Here is an 18,145-nt window from a genome sequence, read left to right as displayed (position 1 = left end):
ATGAAACAAAGACCCTGGAGGTTCCGGTTTCTGCTTCTACACCTCAAACCACATTTGCTGCTGAAGTGACCATCGTTTGCAGTAACTGAATTTTGGGAAAACGGCATGTTTCTAGTAAGAGCAAATCAATGAGACGTCTGTCTTTATGCAGCTAGACACAGGTAGCATTTGAAACTAAATCAATGTAATTGTTGCTTACCGAGGAATAAGAATCAGAACCACAGAGAAGAGCAGGAATTACAAAATACTATTTGGCCCTGTAACGGTTGGGTAGAAGTTTGTTGTTATTTTACAGAGATGCCAGAGAGCTCCGAATACACCTGCTGTGATACCACTGGATTATTTATCAATATCCACAGGCTTACATATTACATCACCATACAAGAGAACAATGTAAGGCTAATGTCCGACGTAGTGTTTAATCAATCAATGTAAAAAATAACAACTACGTTACAGTATTAAAAGGGGTGGTTCATCTTTGCATTAACTTTTAGTATGTGAAGAATTGCTCATTCTAAGCCACTTTTCATTTGGCCTTCATTTTTTTTTATAGTTTTTGAATTATTAGCTTCTTCTGACTCTTTCCAGCTTTCTAAAAACAAATGTTCTGTAAGGCTAAAAATGTATTGTTATTGATACTTTTTATGACTTATTTTTCTATTCGGGCCTTCTCCTATTCATAATCCAGTCCCTTGTTCAAAGAAATGCATGGTTGCTAGGGTAATTTGAACCCTAGCAACCAGATTGCCGAAACTGCAAACTGAAGAGCAGCTGAATAAAAAGCTAAATTACTCAAAAAAACACAGATAATAAAAAATGAAAACCAACTGCAATTTGCGTGCTGCACTGGCTTTGTATGCTGTTTAGTTAATAAATGAGATCTGGATACTAGTGATGTGCGGGCCAGCCGATACCCATGGGTCCCACAGGTTCGGACTGACCTTGCATCCCTATTGGCGGGTTGAGCTCTTCTCCTGCTCTCTCCACCCGTCGCCTTGCACTTCCAGCTTCTTCTTCTATAGATGGGCGTCTGCTCACCACGATCCTTTTGTGACATCATTGGCGGGGCGGCATAGGTCTATAAAAGGAAGCTGGTAGGTTGGTTGCGGGCGGGCGCGGGTGGAGGACGGATAGGGAAAAATGCGACACGCACATCACTAATAGATACATATTGTATATCAGTAAAAGTGCAAGAGAAGAAACATAGTACACTGGCATAAATCACGTCCCCCTCTACACTTATATATATTTATTTATATAATATATATATATATATATATATATATTTATATATATAATATATTTCCACAACATAACCTATTGTGTGTTAGACTTCAGCCATTTTGGAATCCAAAAATAATCTCATGTTTTTGCCAGGAGCACATACTCAAACACAAGTGATAGACCGAGAATATATTAATTGCTATATAATAATACATTTATATTATAAATGTTTCCTTTAAAATTAATTATCTGTTCCCAGTCAAGAATAAAGCCTAAATAGTGTAGATGGCTTCAGTGTGTAATCTATGGAAGAATGCTTTGCTTTTAAATTGTTCTAAAATATGTTCAGGCCTCAAGCTGCTTATCAGAGCAAATACAATTCAATTTCCTACAGCTGATCGTTCATTTCTAACCTACTTTTCTTGTAGTTCTCTGTACAATAAGTATGCTGCGATTTTGATGACGACGGGGAAAAAAAACCCACACATGCAGCATTTTTATTACTAACACATGGACGGGTGTATTTTTATTTATTGACCTATATACAGATTTCTCTGTACTAAATGCTCTGTGGAAATTTCACGGTAGTGTTATTGTATAGCTGTAATGGGCTGGGAAAATTGGACATGACTATAACCTTTAAAAAAAGTTGTTATTTTCCCCAAATGTACTACTCTGGGTATAGTAGATGCCTTTTAGTTTAACCACAATGCTGGTTTCTTCTTCATTTCTCACTATGGATGAGCAGGAGACACAAGGCTCCATATTAGATTCTCTTTAGCGCCCGTGTAACATTGATTTGAAGATTCTGAAATTGGATTCAAGATCCTATTGGCTTACTTGTACTACTACATCCTCAGCAGTGGGTTAGGCAGAAGTAATGCTTGGGCTTATTTATAAAAACTGGTTAATAGCCCATGGCAACTGAAGAATTGTAATCACTGATTGGTTGCTATTAGTGATGAAAATTTTCAACAAGTTTTGCAGTGGACCATGGACTTTGTCACCCATAGACTTCAATGCATTTCGGCAAATTTTGCTGTTTCGCAAATTTTTGCTGAAGCGAAACAGGTCAAATTTGACCATCACTAGTTGCCATAAGTTACTGCCCAGGAGCAAATTTGCCCAGTGAGTCCTTGTAGTGTTCAAATACCAGTTGCTGGTAGGGATGCAACAAATCCACAAGATTTGGCCTAATACTGAACCAAATCCGATTCCTAATTTGTATATGTAAATTAGGGAAACAAGGGGGAGAGAGAACTGCATATGCAGTGTGTGATTAAAAAATGTTTGACTATCTTGTTCGTGTGATTAAAACGAATGTGATATTTTCGATTTGGATTCGGATCAGCTAGGCACTGGGATTCGGCCCAATCCGAATCCTGCTGAGAAAGGACAAATCTTGCCTGAATCCCAGATTTGGCGCATCGCTAGTTGCTGATTGGTTACTCATGGCACTTGTTATTAACAAGTAAACTGGCAGTTACTTTTACCATCCCTGCGCTGACTGCAGTCTGGCAAAAGTGAATAGTAAATCTGGAAATGCCTCAATGAAGTTGAAGTGGGCCACCTAATATTAATATTGTTGGTGTTGTTGTTTTTTTTTAATAGAGAATGGCCCATGTCTTGGATCCAGGAAATCAAATCAACCATATGAATGGCTAACTTACAGAGAGGTGAGACTGCAATATTCATTATGATTAGATAAAGGAAAGCTAGTTTTATTGGAGCTGTAAAAGTTATAGGTACATCGCAGGTTTCACAAAACATTCCCAGGAGTAAAATTCAACAAAAGGGCAACTTCTAGGATCCTTTATTTATAACACCCGGTTCTGTAAAAATCTATGCAACGTATTATTGGACTTGTGTTTTTTGTGCAGCAAAAATCCAGAAAGAGTGCCAACACATTCCATACACTGAATACAATCCTGCTCGATAAATTAGACTGTAACAACCAGACAACATTCTAAACTGTAGAGCTGCAGAACAATAACTAGAAAATACAAAAAATAAATTCCAATGAGAATCCAATGTGTCTTTGATGTGAATGCCACTTAAATTCGCCAACTTCTGGGCGACGCTCTGTTTCTGTAGTTTCAGACCCACTATAAATGATATACACTTGTTTCCCCTTCACTCTCTGCAGGTCTCAGACCGAGCTCAGTGCTTGGGATCAGGGTTGCTGCAACAGGGATGCAAGCCTTCCAGTGACCAGTTTATTGGAGTCTTTGCACAGAACCGCCCTGAGGTACCGTTCATTATCAAGGATGCTTGCTAACTGTGGCATTACAAGTTTTAAATCATTATCTTATCATCATCATTATCATTAAGGGCATGGTGAAATGTCTTTCCCTTTGTTTTCTAGTGGATCATTTCTGAGCTTGCCTGCTACACCTATTCCATGGTTGTTGTTCCTCTGTATGACACATTGGGCCAGGGAGCCATCCGCTATATTATCAACACAGGTAAATGTAGACTTTGGTAAAGGATATAATGACACACATCGGGGCTAGCCCAACTTCAATGCCCCATCTATGCCAGTTTTGCATCTGCCTACATCCCACCCTATCGGAATTTGTGAATGTGATTGGTAGTGTAATACATGGCCCTGATGTTAAAAAGTTTTGGCATAATATGGAAAGGTTTATTAAAGAAAAAATAAAACTAGACATAGTTCTGACCCCTTTGTTCACTTTATTAGACCAAGTGGAAAATAAGGCTTTGGACCTTAATATATCTGAAGATACCTTACACTTCTGTTTCATATTGATAGCTGCAGTTCGTAAGGCATTATTTTGGTTTAGGATAGAAGACAACACACCTTCGTTGGAAATTGTTTTGAGTTACCTTTACAATCTTTGCTTACAAGAGACAATACTTTGTAGAACGGGGAATCCAAGTATATGGTCCAGATATTCTAGAGGAAAATAAAAGGGAATTCATTAAGAACTGTATGGATTTTGACAGGAGCTCCTCCTATTTACAAGCAGAATGTTTGACTCATTCACATTAATAGTTTAGTACTTTCTTATAGTGCCTTAATCTTTGTATAGGGGTTGTGCAGAACAATTTTTGTTGATTTATTTTTTATTGAATGTTTTATTTGATGTTTGAAACATCACATTAATGCAGACTTTGTATTATCTATAACCTGCAATAAGAAATCAACCAATGAAAGAAATCAGCTAGCTTACATTTGAAATCAATAAATCAATAAACAGATTGAAACACATAAAAGGTGAAATGTTTGCCTAGGTCTAGTAACCCATAGCAACCAATCAGCTGACCAGTAAATGCTACCTGGTGATTGGTTGCTAGAACAGTACAGAACATTTTCCATTTTATTAAATTGCTCCATCTGTTCCATAAAGCTGGCCATAGACTCAAAGATCCGCTCGTTTGGCGACATCGCCAAACGAGCGGATCTTTCCCCGATATGCCACTAATGGCATGGCTATATCGGGGGTAATTTGAACGTTCGGCCGTACGGCTGAACGATCGAATTACGATACGCCAAGGGACTCCGACGGGTCGGTCGGTTAAAAATCAAACCTTCCCGATCGATATCGTGGCCAGATATCGATCGGGAAGACCCGTCGGAAGCCCCATACACGGGCAGATAAGCTGTCAAATTGGTCCAAATGACCGATATCGGCAGCTTTATCTGCCCGTGTATGGCCACCTTAATATCTGAAAAGCAGGTGGTGCAGCAATAAACACATCAGCGCCGGGACCTACTCCATGCTCCAGTCACTTCTAGATTTTGTAAAGGTACAACTGTCAGGTACTACTGTCAGGTTTGTTGGTGTACACCCATTGATTACTTTCTGGATATCTCATGGCTGATGCCCAGATAAGAAAGTCAAGGGGCATAAAGTAGTTTTACACAGATACAGTATATCCTCAGTAAGCCAACTTGTTAAAAGGTGTTTCATTTTACAAAATGTATATCTTCTTGTTGGGGTAAGAGAGAGGCACAGGCCTACACTTTCACTCTGGGAGTTGGAATAAAGAATCTCTGTAAAGGCATTGCTTTTGTGTTTCCCTTAATGATGTGGATAGCTTAGGTCTTAGGTCAATTGTAGATAAGCAATTCTGAGCCTTAAAAGTGTGGTGGGAATGTTTCAATGCATGCTCAGAAGTGCTCATTGGTCACCTTAGAGCAACATTGCTGTTAACATACAACTCCTGGATCAGTAGAATTAATGACATGTACAGTATGTGATTTTAACTGATTTTTAATTTGTTTGGCAGCTGATATTTCTACAGTGATCTGTGACAAGCTAGACAAAGCCAATATCCTTTTGGAGCATGTGGAAAAGGGAGAAACGGCAGGCCTCAAATCAGTTGTTCTCATGGACCCTGTAGATACACAATTACTGGAGCGAGGCAGAAGATGTGCCGTCAAAATACAGACCATGCAGCAATTGGAGGTGAGATTTATTCTGCCCAGAAGCTGCAAAAAGTCTGATTCGAAAAATAATCCAGCTAAAACCTGTAAAAGTCAATGGCAGAGGTCCCTTTAACTAGTAAACAATTTGAAGATTTTTTTTGCCTTTCTGGTGTTTTACGCTGGTTTTTGCAAAAACTCTATAAATCACTGTATTTGAGTTTTTTAAGCCTGTAAACTTGATAAATTCAAGGCATTCAAGTTTTTCCCTGTTTGCATTCAATCGAGTTTTTTACATTCAGATTTTTTCAAAAATAAGCAAACATTCAAGTTAGTTTAAATTGTGGGTTTATTCGAGTTGGAAAAAACCTCACACATTTGAATTTTTATCAATAAACCCCTTGGTGTTCCCTCATTTTACACCATTTTTGTGGTTTCACCAATATATGTAATGTACACTGAATGCCCTGATTTTACATTTGCCCTGATTTGACATCAATTTTTTTTCGGTCCCCTGAAAAACGCAAACATTTTTTTGCGTTTTTAGCTTTAAGTGCCCAGTTAGCATTGCCTTAACTTTTGACCTACATATTATTAACAAATATAATTCTTACTTTCTTAGGAGATTGGGAAAAGAAACCTTAGACCACCTTTGGTAAGTTTATTTTTAGAACTTCTTTGCTTAGATCTTGCTTGAGTCAAATATTTGGTAATACAATAGGAAGATAAGGTTATTCAAGATCAGTTTTGAACTCTTATGGACTTTTGTCAGGCTCAAATGAAGCAAACATTTTTAAAGTCATATGGCTGTAAATTGAATAAACATTTAACCTGTGCAACATACTAGTTTACTGTATAATATAAAATATATAAAATCAACTGCTTGCATAACTAAGTAACCTCATCATCTGTGTAGGCAAACATTTGGGTGGAAATTAAATCCTTCACCTTCAAATATATATGTATAAATATAATAGCTCATGCAGGGAGATCAATACAGTCTGTGTCTTGCAAACCACTATGGGAGGTAAGGTGAGACACCTCACATGGATATAAATCAATATACGTGAATGAATAGGATGGAGATGAGAAGTCAGTGTACTGGTATAGGCAGTTAAAGGGAGATAGAAATACCAGTGGAAAAAAAGAACAAGGGCAGCATGGGTGAAGCAGAATAGATCCCCCTAAGCACTTTCAGTGGTTAAGAAACTCTGAAACTCAGACTGAGTGTTTTTAATAGAGACTAAGATGTAGAACCGATGCAGTGTATTTTTTATTTCAGTGAATGTTGCTGCTCTTCTTTGAGTTAACTTTTAGTATGATGTAGAGAGTGATATTCAGAGACAACTTGCGACTGGCTTTAATTTTGTGATTTTTTACTTATTTCACTTTTTATCCATCAGCTCTTCAGTTTGAAATTTCACCAATCTGGTTCCTAGGGTCCAAATTACCCCAGCAACCATGTACTGATTTGAATAAGAGATTGGCACATGAACAGGAGAGGGTTTGAATAGAAAGATGAGTAATAAAAAGTAGAATAACCATACATTTGTAGCCTTACAGAGTATTTGTTTTTTTATAGGGGGTCAGTGATCACCTATTTGAAAGCTGAAGCCAAAAGAAGGCAAATAATTAAAAAAACAATATGAATTAATAAATAATGAAGACCAAATGAAAAGTTGCTTTGAATTGGCCATTCTATAACATACTAAAAGTTAACTTAAAGGTAAACCCCTTTAATCTTCTCTTTAATTGAGAAAAGATCACGCAGTGGTATAGAATCTTCTGCTGCGGACTTGATTTGTGGACTATTATGTTCGCTGGAATTTGGAGTTAAACTTTGTGCAAGGATTTGTGCAAGGATTCATTTTTCTGTATATTCTCTTGATGTAGAGGTATTGGACACTCTTATTAAACTAATTATTGGGGGATGGGAAGCAGGTAGGATTGCCACCTTTTGCAATGGTGGAGACCAGGCAAGGGGCGGGGCTGTGATGTCAGGGGGTGGGCTGTGATATAGGTGGGAGTGTTTGTGATGTCAGGGGGCGGGGCTATGATATGGCGATAGTCATGTCAATCAAGGGAATCCTGCCCGGTTTTCCTTATTTGGAAAACTGGGCAGGAAGTTTTGATCTGGGCAGTCCTTCAAAATACCAGGCTGTCCGGGTCAAAAACAGACAGGTGGCAACTAGGGATGCACCGAATCCACTAATTTGGATTCGGCCGAACCCCCGAATCCTTCACGAAAGATTCGGGCGAATACCGAATCCGAATGTGCATATGCAAATTAGGGGTAGGAAGGGGAAATAAATTTTACTTCCTTGTTTTGAGACAAAAGGTCACACGATTTCCCACCCAACCCTAAATTGCATATGTAAATTAGGATTCGGTTCGGCCAGGGAAAAGGATTCGTCCATTTCCAAATCCTGCTGAAAAAGGCCGAATCCTGGCCGAATTCCCGAACTGAATCCTGGATTCGGTGCATCCCTAGTGGCAACCCTAGAAGTAGGTCTTGAATATTGGGGCAGTTCTGATGTAGGGTACACTTGACAAAGGATTGTATTGTGTTACTGAATATGTTACTAAACCTAGTAGCAACAATGTGACATAGGGACAAAAAATATCAAGTGTCAGAAATACGGTAATACAATCCTGACTGTCCTTCTACAATAAACCATAACAGCAACAACGACAAAAAAAAAATAGTAATGACAACGCAGATCAGCTTTTTTAAAATGTTGATATTTAGTAGGCATGCATTATATATTAGCTGTGCCTATTAAATGTGCTTCTCTTTGATTGCAGTGCTCTGTAAGACACTGTTAAATAGTTCATGAGCTCCTTGCTTCAATGGGTTTGGCGCAGGGATTTGCTATTTTTATTACCGTATATGAAAATGTGTGTTTATATTTTGACTGTTTAGGAGTCACATAGCTGGCAACATATTAAAGTCTGTGGGGTAATTTATGATTATGGCGTACACAGAGTAATGCCTTTATTTGTTCCATGACTTGTTTGGAGTGAATATGTGCATCTCTTTATCCAAACAAACTGACATTTTCCAAGTCCCACAGATTTCTATAATAAACCCATTGTCTTCTGTTATAGCCACCTACACCAGAGGATCTTTCTATTGTGTGTTTTACTAGTGGTACCACAGGTAAGTACTTTTATTACTGTAAATGCTCATACCTTGGACTCAAGGTGAACGTCAGGGTGTCCTGCAGCTGCTGCCTGATAGATTGGGCTGAAGTCTTCAAACACTCGAGTTGAAGAAATAACTGGAATAATGTGTTTTGATGCTTTAGCTCTTTCTGTTCTGTTCCACCCACGGCTTTGGATTAGCTTTGTATCATGAGTCTAGGCAAATGACAACTGCAAAAAAAAAAACTTTCAAGCTGTGTTTTTTATCACCTTGGAAACAAAGAGGGATTGGGGATATTGATAAAAGTGCGGGTTGGTAAAGGTTTTTTTTTAAATCTTTTACACCCATATGTTATATAAGGCACTACGTTTGCCCAAGAGCAGTTACCCATGGCAACCAATAAAAAGCTTGCATTCAAACAGGTGACTAGTAAATTCGACCTGCTGATTGGCTGCTATGGGTTACTGCCCCGGGGCAACCTTAGTACCTTTTATTACATAACCTCGTTAATTTTTTGTTTTTGAAAATATAATGTTCTGTTTTTAATGATTCCCCCTAAAATGCATTTTTATCATTTAGCTACACATAATAAATGATCGAGATGAAAAAATGATCAGCGCTGTCACCAAGTGGAGGATATGAATATTACACCTAATGATATATTTCAAAAAATAAAGTTAAATCAAAAAGACATACGCCTATGTTTACGATAAGCCTAATAAATTGGGCTTTTCTTTTACAAGTGGAATTACCTTCAGAAAATACTTAACCAGCAGCTTTTTTGTATTATCATAAGCGGCCAATTAATTAATCTTATTAAACTGGCATAGAAGAACCCATACTGAAGCACCTGGTGCACACAACTACACACTTTATAGTGTGTAATGCATTAATAAGGCGTGTTCTTTATGTGCATGTACAATACATGTGCAAGATCTTATGGAACTGACTGACATGACTGGGACTTATCATTTTTATCCCCCTGAAATCTACAGATCTTAGTGCATGTGGGGTATATTGTGCTAACACAGCAAAGACTGTTGCCAACAGAAGGACCCATGGAATTTTCAAAAATGTCTTTTTTTTGTAACTTAAGTTTTTTATTGGTTTTACAAAAGTCACATTAAACATTGCAACATTCCATTACTGTAAGTTTAGAGTATACAATGGGTGCAAATAAAGGTACAGACAAGCAAGCAAATTAAACCAGGTGAGAGACCCAATGTACAGCAACTATCGTCAGAGTGAGTAGGTGTGCAATAAGTTGAAATAGAACTGACACCTTATTTCTGGAGCAGATTACTCTAGTACAGTGAATCTCCTTAACTAATTAAAGTTATATAGCGGTACATTAAGTCCCTCATGTCTGGCTAGTAAGTGGGGGGTGGATTCCTTGTGACCCATTGGCAACCAAACCTCTAAGTTCCCATATGTCCCAAATATTAGTGTACAGATCCATATTGTTGGATAGCATTGCAATACCCGCTTCGAAGAGTCTGTTTGCATTTATTCTATTAACTATTTCAGTCAAAGTCGGTGGCATAGAGTTCTTCCAGTGCGAAGATATGGCTAGACGAGTAGCAGTCAGAATTTGGTTAACCAAGGCTTGTCCACATTTACGCAACATTGGTATAGGTTTGCCTAGCAGCAAGATTATGGGGTCCATAGGTATTGGCCTATGTATTATACGGCCCAGGAGTTGAGTGATTTCAGTCCACAATGGTTGGATTACTGGGCAATCCCAAAAAATGTGGAACATAGTGCCTCGAGCTCCACAATTCCTCCAACATAGGGGCGAATGCTGTGGGAACAATTTGTGTAATCTGTCGGGAGTATAGTACCAACAGGTCAAAATCTTGTAGATGTGTTCCTTCTGTCTCACACAAGTGACCATACGTTTTGCGTTGTTCCATATCAAGGGCCAATCCCTGGCCTGGACTGGTTGTGGGAGGTCTCGGTCCGATTTGTCCATATATTTATGTCTAGGTTGATCTGAGTCTGGAGGGGTAGTCAGTATACCATAAATCCTGGAGTTTCAAAAAAGTCTTTGCACAACACAAATGTCAAAGTTTATTTTCAATGGAATCAGGGGGCCAAGTCCAAATCATGAAAAAAGGGCATCACACAATGAATCTATCTCCATCAAACTTTACAGACAGCATGATGTATTCAGGTACATCAACCCCAGATGTCACAGGTTTTCAAAATATCCTTATATTAGTCAATAATGAGCCTAAGAACACATGAAACACATGTGAAATGCGCAGTGATTGTAATGCTCTGTGTGTGTGATGTTTACTTTGCCTTTGTCTTTGTTTCAGGAAATCCTAAAGGTGCGATGCTTACCCACGGCAATGTTGTGGCGGATTTTTCTGGTTTTTTGAAAGTAACCGAGGTGAATACACAGGAATGGGATATAAATATATATAATAATAAATAATAATAATAATAATAAATCATTATTCTGTTTGGCCCTACAGACATTTCTGTTTTTAGGCTCACCTGCCAATTATTGATTTTAAACAGAAAAATAGATTACTTTTTTTTTTATTAAAATAGACACACAACTGCAAAATGATAAATAGCTTCATTAAAAAAGTATTGTTCAGAAGTCTATATTATCAACCTACATTTCAATGAAAAAGTTAATTCAGTAGGATAATTTTCATGAACAATTTAATCAAAATTAAACTTTTCCTAAGATGGCCACAGACACACAGGCCAACACTGAATGCCAACTTTGCCTGATCAAATCGGCAGCTTTCTGGCTCATGTATGCAGCTAAAATTATGGCCACCATGGCTAATATTTGATGAGGCCTTGGTCGCATACAGTATAGTTTAAAAAAGGTGAAGTTAGTCAAGGAAGTCTTCTAATAGATGTGCTTCGGTGTGATCCAATCATTGCCTAATGAGAGAAAACATAATTCTGGGCAACTTTTTATTATACAGTAATAAATACATGTTAAATAATACTAAAGTTACTGTAAATGTAATTTTTACAGAATTCCGCATCTGTTCCTTTCAGTCCGCTAGTTCTGGCTCTTGTTCAGTGGAAGTCATCTCTCCTCCAGCCACGACTTGATTTCCCAAAATGACTATTTATACTTCTGTAAAAGGAGACCCAACCCCCCAAGAAATAGTCCCCATCTAATAGCCCCCATTGGCCACTGTCCCTGCATAGCCCACTACTTAAAGTGTTGCAGAAAGTTGCGCAGACCTCTCCATGCAGAGTAGCGCAGTGGAGCTCATGGTCACCATCTTTAGTAGCTTCGGATCCTGTTTTCTCTTCCACTATCTACGAAGCTTGTCAGCAAATGCACAGTAGACATGAACAGTAAACTGGCTTCAACTGTGCAGGCACAAAAAACCATAGTGTTGGTGGTCCTATAGAGAATGTATCCAGAGATACAGAAGAACACCCATTAGCTCTGATGCGCTACTCTGCATGGCGACTTTTTGCAACACTATGGGCTAAGCGGGGAGAAAGCAGGGAGGGAGGCCAATGGGGGCTAGTAGATGGGGACTCTCTTTAGAAAGAGATTTAGTTCTCTTTTAATCATCTGGCTTCTGCTACATTGTTTCAATAGTCAGGAACCAATGAATGTTTCACAAGTGTACATTGCAAAAGTTGCTTACAATGATAATTTCTTTCCTTACTGAACATCCTGTTTTGCGTTTACATACTATTTAAGGTGTTGTTCAACTTTTACTTTTCAGTTCTGTTGTTTTTCTAAAATTGATGTTTAAATTTACTGTTCCCTCAATTGAGAATCTCAGTAATCCAGATGCAGACTCAATTTGTTATAGTAGTTGGTACATTTCTCAGTAGCATCTGTAGGATGTTAGTACATTGTGTCATCTCTAACAGTTGCCTTTAATGAAACTCAGAGATAATGCTCTGCAGAGCCAAAGATAAGAAATGTATCAACTTATCGACCCTTATAGAGCTGCTCCATGAGAAGGAGAAAAATGAAACTTTAAACTTCAATATTAGAAAAAAAAAGCAAGTCTTCATCTTGCTGTACTATCTGAAAATAACTGAACTGAGAAAAAAGTGTTTGCAAGGTGAATAACCGCTTTAAGCCCTTGTAGAGAAATGTCAGCTATCCTTACTACCTATAAGGGCACATTTAGTTAGCTGCGAATTTTCATTTCGGTAGTCTCCACCAGACTTCGCACAACATGTCATGGCGAATATGCGTACAATATAATATAATATATATATATATATATATATATATATTTTATATAAGTATAAATTGACATCTAGTCAAAAGAACATATTTTCGCCAGCGATGATTCATTGGAGTGAAAATTTCATGACAAATACTTCCTTCCTTGTGAAAATTCATTAACTTACTGTTGGAAGTGGCCAATTCTTATAAAAAATGTCCAAGGAAGCAATCCTTTATTGTACTAGGCCATGAGTCCACCCTAAAACAAATGTGGCATGAGCTTCAAAAGTGTAAATAAGATATGTTTAACAGTTACAACTTGTAAACATAATTCCACTTTAAATATAACAAAACACCAGCATTTAGACTTTTGCCTATGAATTTTGGAATACAGGATATGATGTCACTGACATACTAATGTTTAGGATGTGGCTTCATTGTAATATTTCGCCAGTCAAAACCTGGTGAAATAGATTTAACAAAAATGTAAATTTTCACACTTTGATAAATTAGTGGATATACGAGTTTTTGCCTGAGCGAAATGTGAATGTTCTCCAGGTACATGGTTATTCGCTAACAAAGTGTGTTGTTCGACTTTTAGTAAATAGTGCGAATTGTCTTTTATAGCGAACATTCGTAAAAAAACCCCCATAATTCGCTCTTTAGTAAATGTGCCCCATAGAGCTTAGGCAAGGAGGTACCTTGGACAGTTCCATGGGTCTAGGTTCAGATAAATAGTAACTGGGTAATTTTTAACAAAGAAAGTCAGTCTAAGCAGACAACATTTTCCTCCTTCCAACCTCAGAGACCTGTAAAGCATTTCCATTGTACTTTTTAATGTCACTGAGTTAATATGGATATAAAAAAAAAAACTTCCCAGCGGTACAATACTGATCTTAGTGTGGTTATACTACAGTTTTAGTTTTAAACACAAGCAGCCTTAGATATTAACACTGATCAATTTCACAACTGAGCAGTAGTCCAAGGCAAGTAATACAAAGATAATTAATATTTGGTTGCTATGGGTTACTGCCCTGATGCATATTTTGTAAATGAGCCCAAATATGTCTAATTGAAGAAGCCAGGGGTAAGGTGCAAAATGTTTATAAAAAAAAGGCACTACATGGCATCAGGCAGTAAGCACAGGTCTGTGTGCCTGAATGTCTGTAGCATTATAATATAACATAATAAACAATATGTTGTGCTTTAGAAAATAAATAAACCTATGCATAATATACTATATATTTACTAATAATATATATAAGTAAATCGGAGGCTATACATTGCCTTTAAAAGCAAGGATATTTGAGATCAATGAATACATTTCAAGTGCTTAATCTTTTCATGCCCTGCTAACCATCACGTGAAAGTATGAATTTTATTGGTATTAGAGCTTTCTGAAACCACAATTAAACTCTATTTCCCCAAAATCACTAATGCCATGAAAGTTATTAAAAGAACCGAATATAAAAAGTACAAACGGAAAACTGTGCAGAAAAAATAAAAAATATCTCTAAGATCTCCAAAAGTTTGAGTTTTTCGAATAATTACTAGCAAAAAAAACCTCCTCTAAAGTCTGAATGCCTAAAAAAAAGCCCAATAGGATCTGCACGGCTTCCAGTGACTTCTATGAGAACTCAAATGCTTTTACTTGGAGAAGCTTTGTATTACAGTTTTTTTTTACATGGTTTTTAGACTTAATCTTTAATTTAAATTTTAAAAAAAGGAAATTCCACTGTTAGTAAATAGGCCCCTTAAAGGACCAGTAACAGCAAAAACAATTTAAAAAAAATTTGTTAGTATGCTACGAAAAAAAGACACCAACACATATTAAACTTTTAAATCACTAAGTCTTTATTAAGAAATAAGTTACCGAAACTCTGCTTGCGTTCTTCAGAAAAGGCGATCGCCGATCCATCGTGCGGAGCTCCATTTCTCCTGCCTGCCTTCCTTATAGGAGATAGCCAGGGAAGAGAAATCGAGCACCGCACGATGGATCGTCACCCTGTCTCCGTTTCTGAAGAGGAGTGCAAGTGGAGTTTCGGTAGGTTATTTCTTAATAAAGACTTAGCGATTTTAAAGTTTAATATGTGTTGGCGTCTTTTTTACGTAGCACACTAACAATTTTTTTTGGAAAATGTATGGATATCAGTTCCATACCCCATGTGCAGTGGAGTATGGAAAAAACTCCCCTTGTAGCCCATGGACAGTATCATGTCTTGTCACTACTTTCCCTACACCCTGCACAATGGGCAAGGGGAATAAAAAATATGTACATTCCCTAGTGTGCCTAGTGACTCTCCACTATACAGGATTAAGCCATATGGAGTCTGGAATGCTGCCTACCCTGTGCAATGGGAATAAATATGCATGTGATCCCCCACCAATTAAGGTTGTCGTTTCTCCCCCCCCCCAAAATTCAGACATTTTCTGAATTCAAACTGTGCAAAGTTTATTAGCACTGTTTGTCTTGCTTTATACATTTTACCAATATCACATATTCCTGGAATGTCTCCTGAAAAATGTTAGATGTATGTTGACTGTAATTTAGATGGATACTGCTTGGCTGCACAACTGCTGTAGTCATCAGAAGCCTCCTGTGACAAGGTGAAGAATAAAGAAGAAATGCATTACCCTTTTCCAAAAAGCAGCTTTAATTTCTCAAACCACTCATACCTATTAAAATTTTATCATTAATATAATACATAAGAGCAGCCTGCAGTTCCCCTTTAAAAAACAATATGTGGAAGATTATTGGTTTGGAAAAAGCTATTGGCTAATGTGAAGTATCAGGAGACAATTAGTTACCAGTTCACCCAAGTTTAATGCAAATACAATGTTCATTCTCTTTCAGTGTACTAAACTACTGCTTTCATGGTACAGTAGTTACTGGCTACTGGATCTCTGCAGAGGTGCATTGCCACTGCATATTTATTATATTTATTTGAAAGTTTGGACTTGATTACAGCAAGTGGTTTTCTGCAAGCTCCATTAGTGAATTAGCAATACATTTGTTCCAACTAAGAGATAATTGTTTTCTGCTGCCCCCACTCCCTCCAGCGCTGGACCTGTGCTGCTTGCACCATATTTTGGTGTGAAATAAAAAGTGCCTTTATAAAACTGTGGTGTACTACACATCTGTGATTTACCCCTTTCAATACCATTACTGAAACCAGCAGGCAGTTTAGCTTAACATACAATGTTACAATCTCAGAAGATATTTTTGAGCAAAAAATTTTGTAAATAGATGTGTAAATAAGTAATCCACTGTTTACAAGCTAACGCCTTTTTAACAACAGAAATTTATATTAGTTACATATTTGGAAAAATTTATTAGGCAGCTTTATAATTAAATGTGATTTTACATGCTATTACGTGGCAAGCGTTGAACCGCCTTATTAAATACTAGACATTAAGCCCGTTAAATTAACGGGCGCTAGAACATATGTAGAAAATTCGCCAGAGACGGTCCGTGGGGCACATGCGCAGTAGCGCAATCCCACGGACACAGGGACTGGACGCAGAGACACTTCAACTTTATTATATAGGATGCTTCTTAGTTGGTAGAAAAAAAGAGCAAACAATATGTCCTTATCTTACTAGAAAAGAGTACCATCAATATTTACTTTCAGATCAACGTCCCTGGTTGCTACAACATGCCTTAGGCAGGTGTACAGTGTTAATGTCCTTTCATATATAGCTTAGTCATTGGTTAGAACAGAAGATACTTTGGTGTTCCTGACATGACATATTAAGCACATAACCGAGTAGTTACAGATGGAGCAAACACACTTGCTTGCCTTTCATTTAAGGGAAAAAAACGGGTTTGCTGTTTGTGCAAGATGTGTGCTCCACCTGTACACTGTGTTGCTGAACACCATCTCTTGGTGCTTTGTATGTATGGTTCCCTACTGTTTACTGTTCTTGCCAACTAACCTTAGATTCCGATCTTGTGACCTAACACTGTACTTTGTATGCTGCTCTTTCTTTGGCCTTTCTTTTATGACAATCCTTACCCCCTTTTGCTTCCCTAGTTGCTGTTTTTCTTCTTTATTGTTTTATGACTTTCTTGTTGTCTTCCTGTCAGTGTTTCTCTCCTTTTCTGTCTCCCACGCCCTTCACCTGCAGAAAGTGATCTTTCCGACACAGGACGATGTGCTCATCTCCTTCTTACCTCTGGCTCACATGTTTGAAAGAATTATACAGGTAAGCAGCTTGCCTGGTCTGACTTGGCCTCGTTGGGCTGCTTGTGTTTTTTTTCTTTCCAGAGTCAGTGGTACCCAACATGTGAGGATGTACACATTTCCTATTTGCCCTTAGCACACATGTTTGAGAGGATGGTGCAGGTAAGGTCTTATAGTGGAAAATGGTGTTTCTCACCAGGACCCCAGTTATGCTGAAATCATTAGTCCTTCCCTCTTTGAAATGATTACTAAAGCTAAACCAAGCCTAACATAGAGCAAGCAATTTTGCTGATAAGATATTCCCATATATTACTTTGGAAATAAGTCTCTTAGCGCTCATTCTAGTGTGATTACTGGAAGAGAGGACACTGACAAAATACTGACATTGCCCTAGATTTATATCTGTATATCAAAATTTAAAAGATCTTTTAAATATTGCTCTTTTGATTCATTCTTTGCACTGCAACCAGAAATACTAGACTTTGGTTTACCCATCCAAAAGTTTCAGACTTTTTCAGTCCTTCCACAGTTAAATTGTCCTAGAAGTGAATCTCAGAGTAACTTACCTTGTATTTTTTTTAACTAGAATAGTTGTCATGCAGTACATACATGTACATCATTCTTCTGCATTAAAGAGATACTGACACCAAAATTAAACCATTTCTAAAACTATTAAAGTATTGACTTTGTTTGCTACTTATAATTTTGCCATAAAGTATTCGCTCAAAGCTTTTACATTACACATCTGACTCCTCGTGCTCGTCTATAAGGGGGCTGTCATATTTGTGCAGAAGAAGTCCATTAGCATTAGAAACATTACCTGACAGACTGAGATGGGACAGTCAGGTTGGCAAAACAGTCAGGTTTAGGAACATCACCTAAAAATTATTTACAAAACAGACCTCTCAGCAAAAAACGATCATCATTACCTAGGTAATAGGTAACTTCTAATGTACATTCATATTTTAAAAAGTAATTTTTTAGCGTCAGTATCACTTTGAATCAGGCAGGGTGCCCTGTATTGA

General features: G+C 37.6%; 1 protein-coding gene across 3 annotated transcripts in view; it reads left to right on the top strand.

Annotated features, from left to right (window-relative positions):
- acsl6.L (acyl-CoA synthetase long chain family member 6 L homeolog) overlaps nt 1–18,145 on the top strand; it is a 105,858-nt gene that overhangs the window by 72,332 nt on the left and 15,381 nt on the right. For 2 of the 3 annotated variants that reach the window (XM_041586179.1, XM_018252124.2), the window contains exons 4-11: nt 2,836–2,900; nt 3,371–3,472; nt 3,590–3,689; nt 5,479–5,657; nt 6,237–6,269; nt 8,723–8,774; nt 11,081–11,154; nt 17,065–17,142. In XM_041586179.1, coding sequence (XP_041442113.1) covers nt 2,836–2,900; nt 3,371–3,472; nt 3,590–3,689; nt 5,479–5,657; nt 6,237–6,269; nt 8,723–8,774; nt 11,081–11,154; nt 17,065–17,142 — 683 coding nt within the window. Of the gene's footprint in view, nt 1–2,835; nt 2,901–3,370; nt 3,473–3,589; nt 3,690–5,478; nt 5,658–6,236; nt 6,270–8,722; nt 8,775–11,080; nt 11,155–17,064; nt 17,143–17,204; nt 17,283–18,145 lie in introns of all 3 variants that reach the window. The other variant, XM_041586180.1, reaches the window with a different exon arrangement.

This window comes from Xenopus laevis, chromosome 3L, assembly GCF_017654675.1.
Source record: "Xenopus laevis strain J_2021 chromosome 3L, Xenopus_laevis_v10.1, whole genome shotgun sequence".
Taxonomy (NCBI): domain Eukaryota; kingdom Metazoa; phylum Chordata; class Amphibia; order Anura; family Pipidae; genus Xenopus; species Xenopus laevis.
This window is presented reverse-complemented; position numbering and strand designations above follow the sequence as displayed.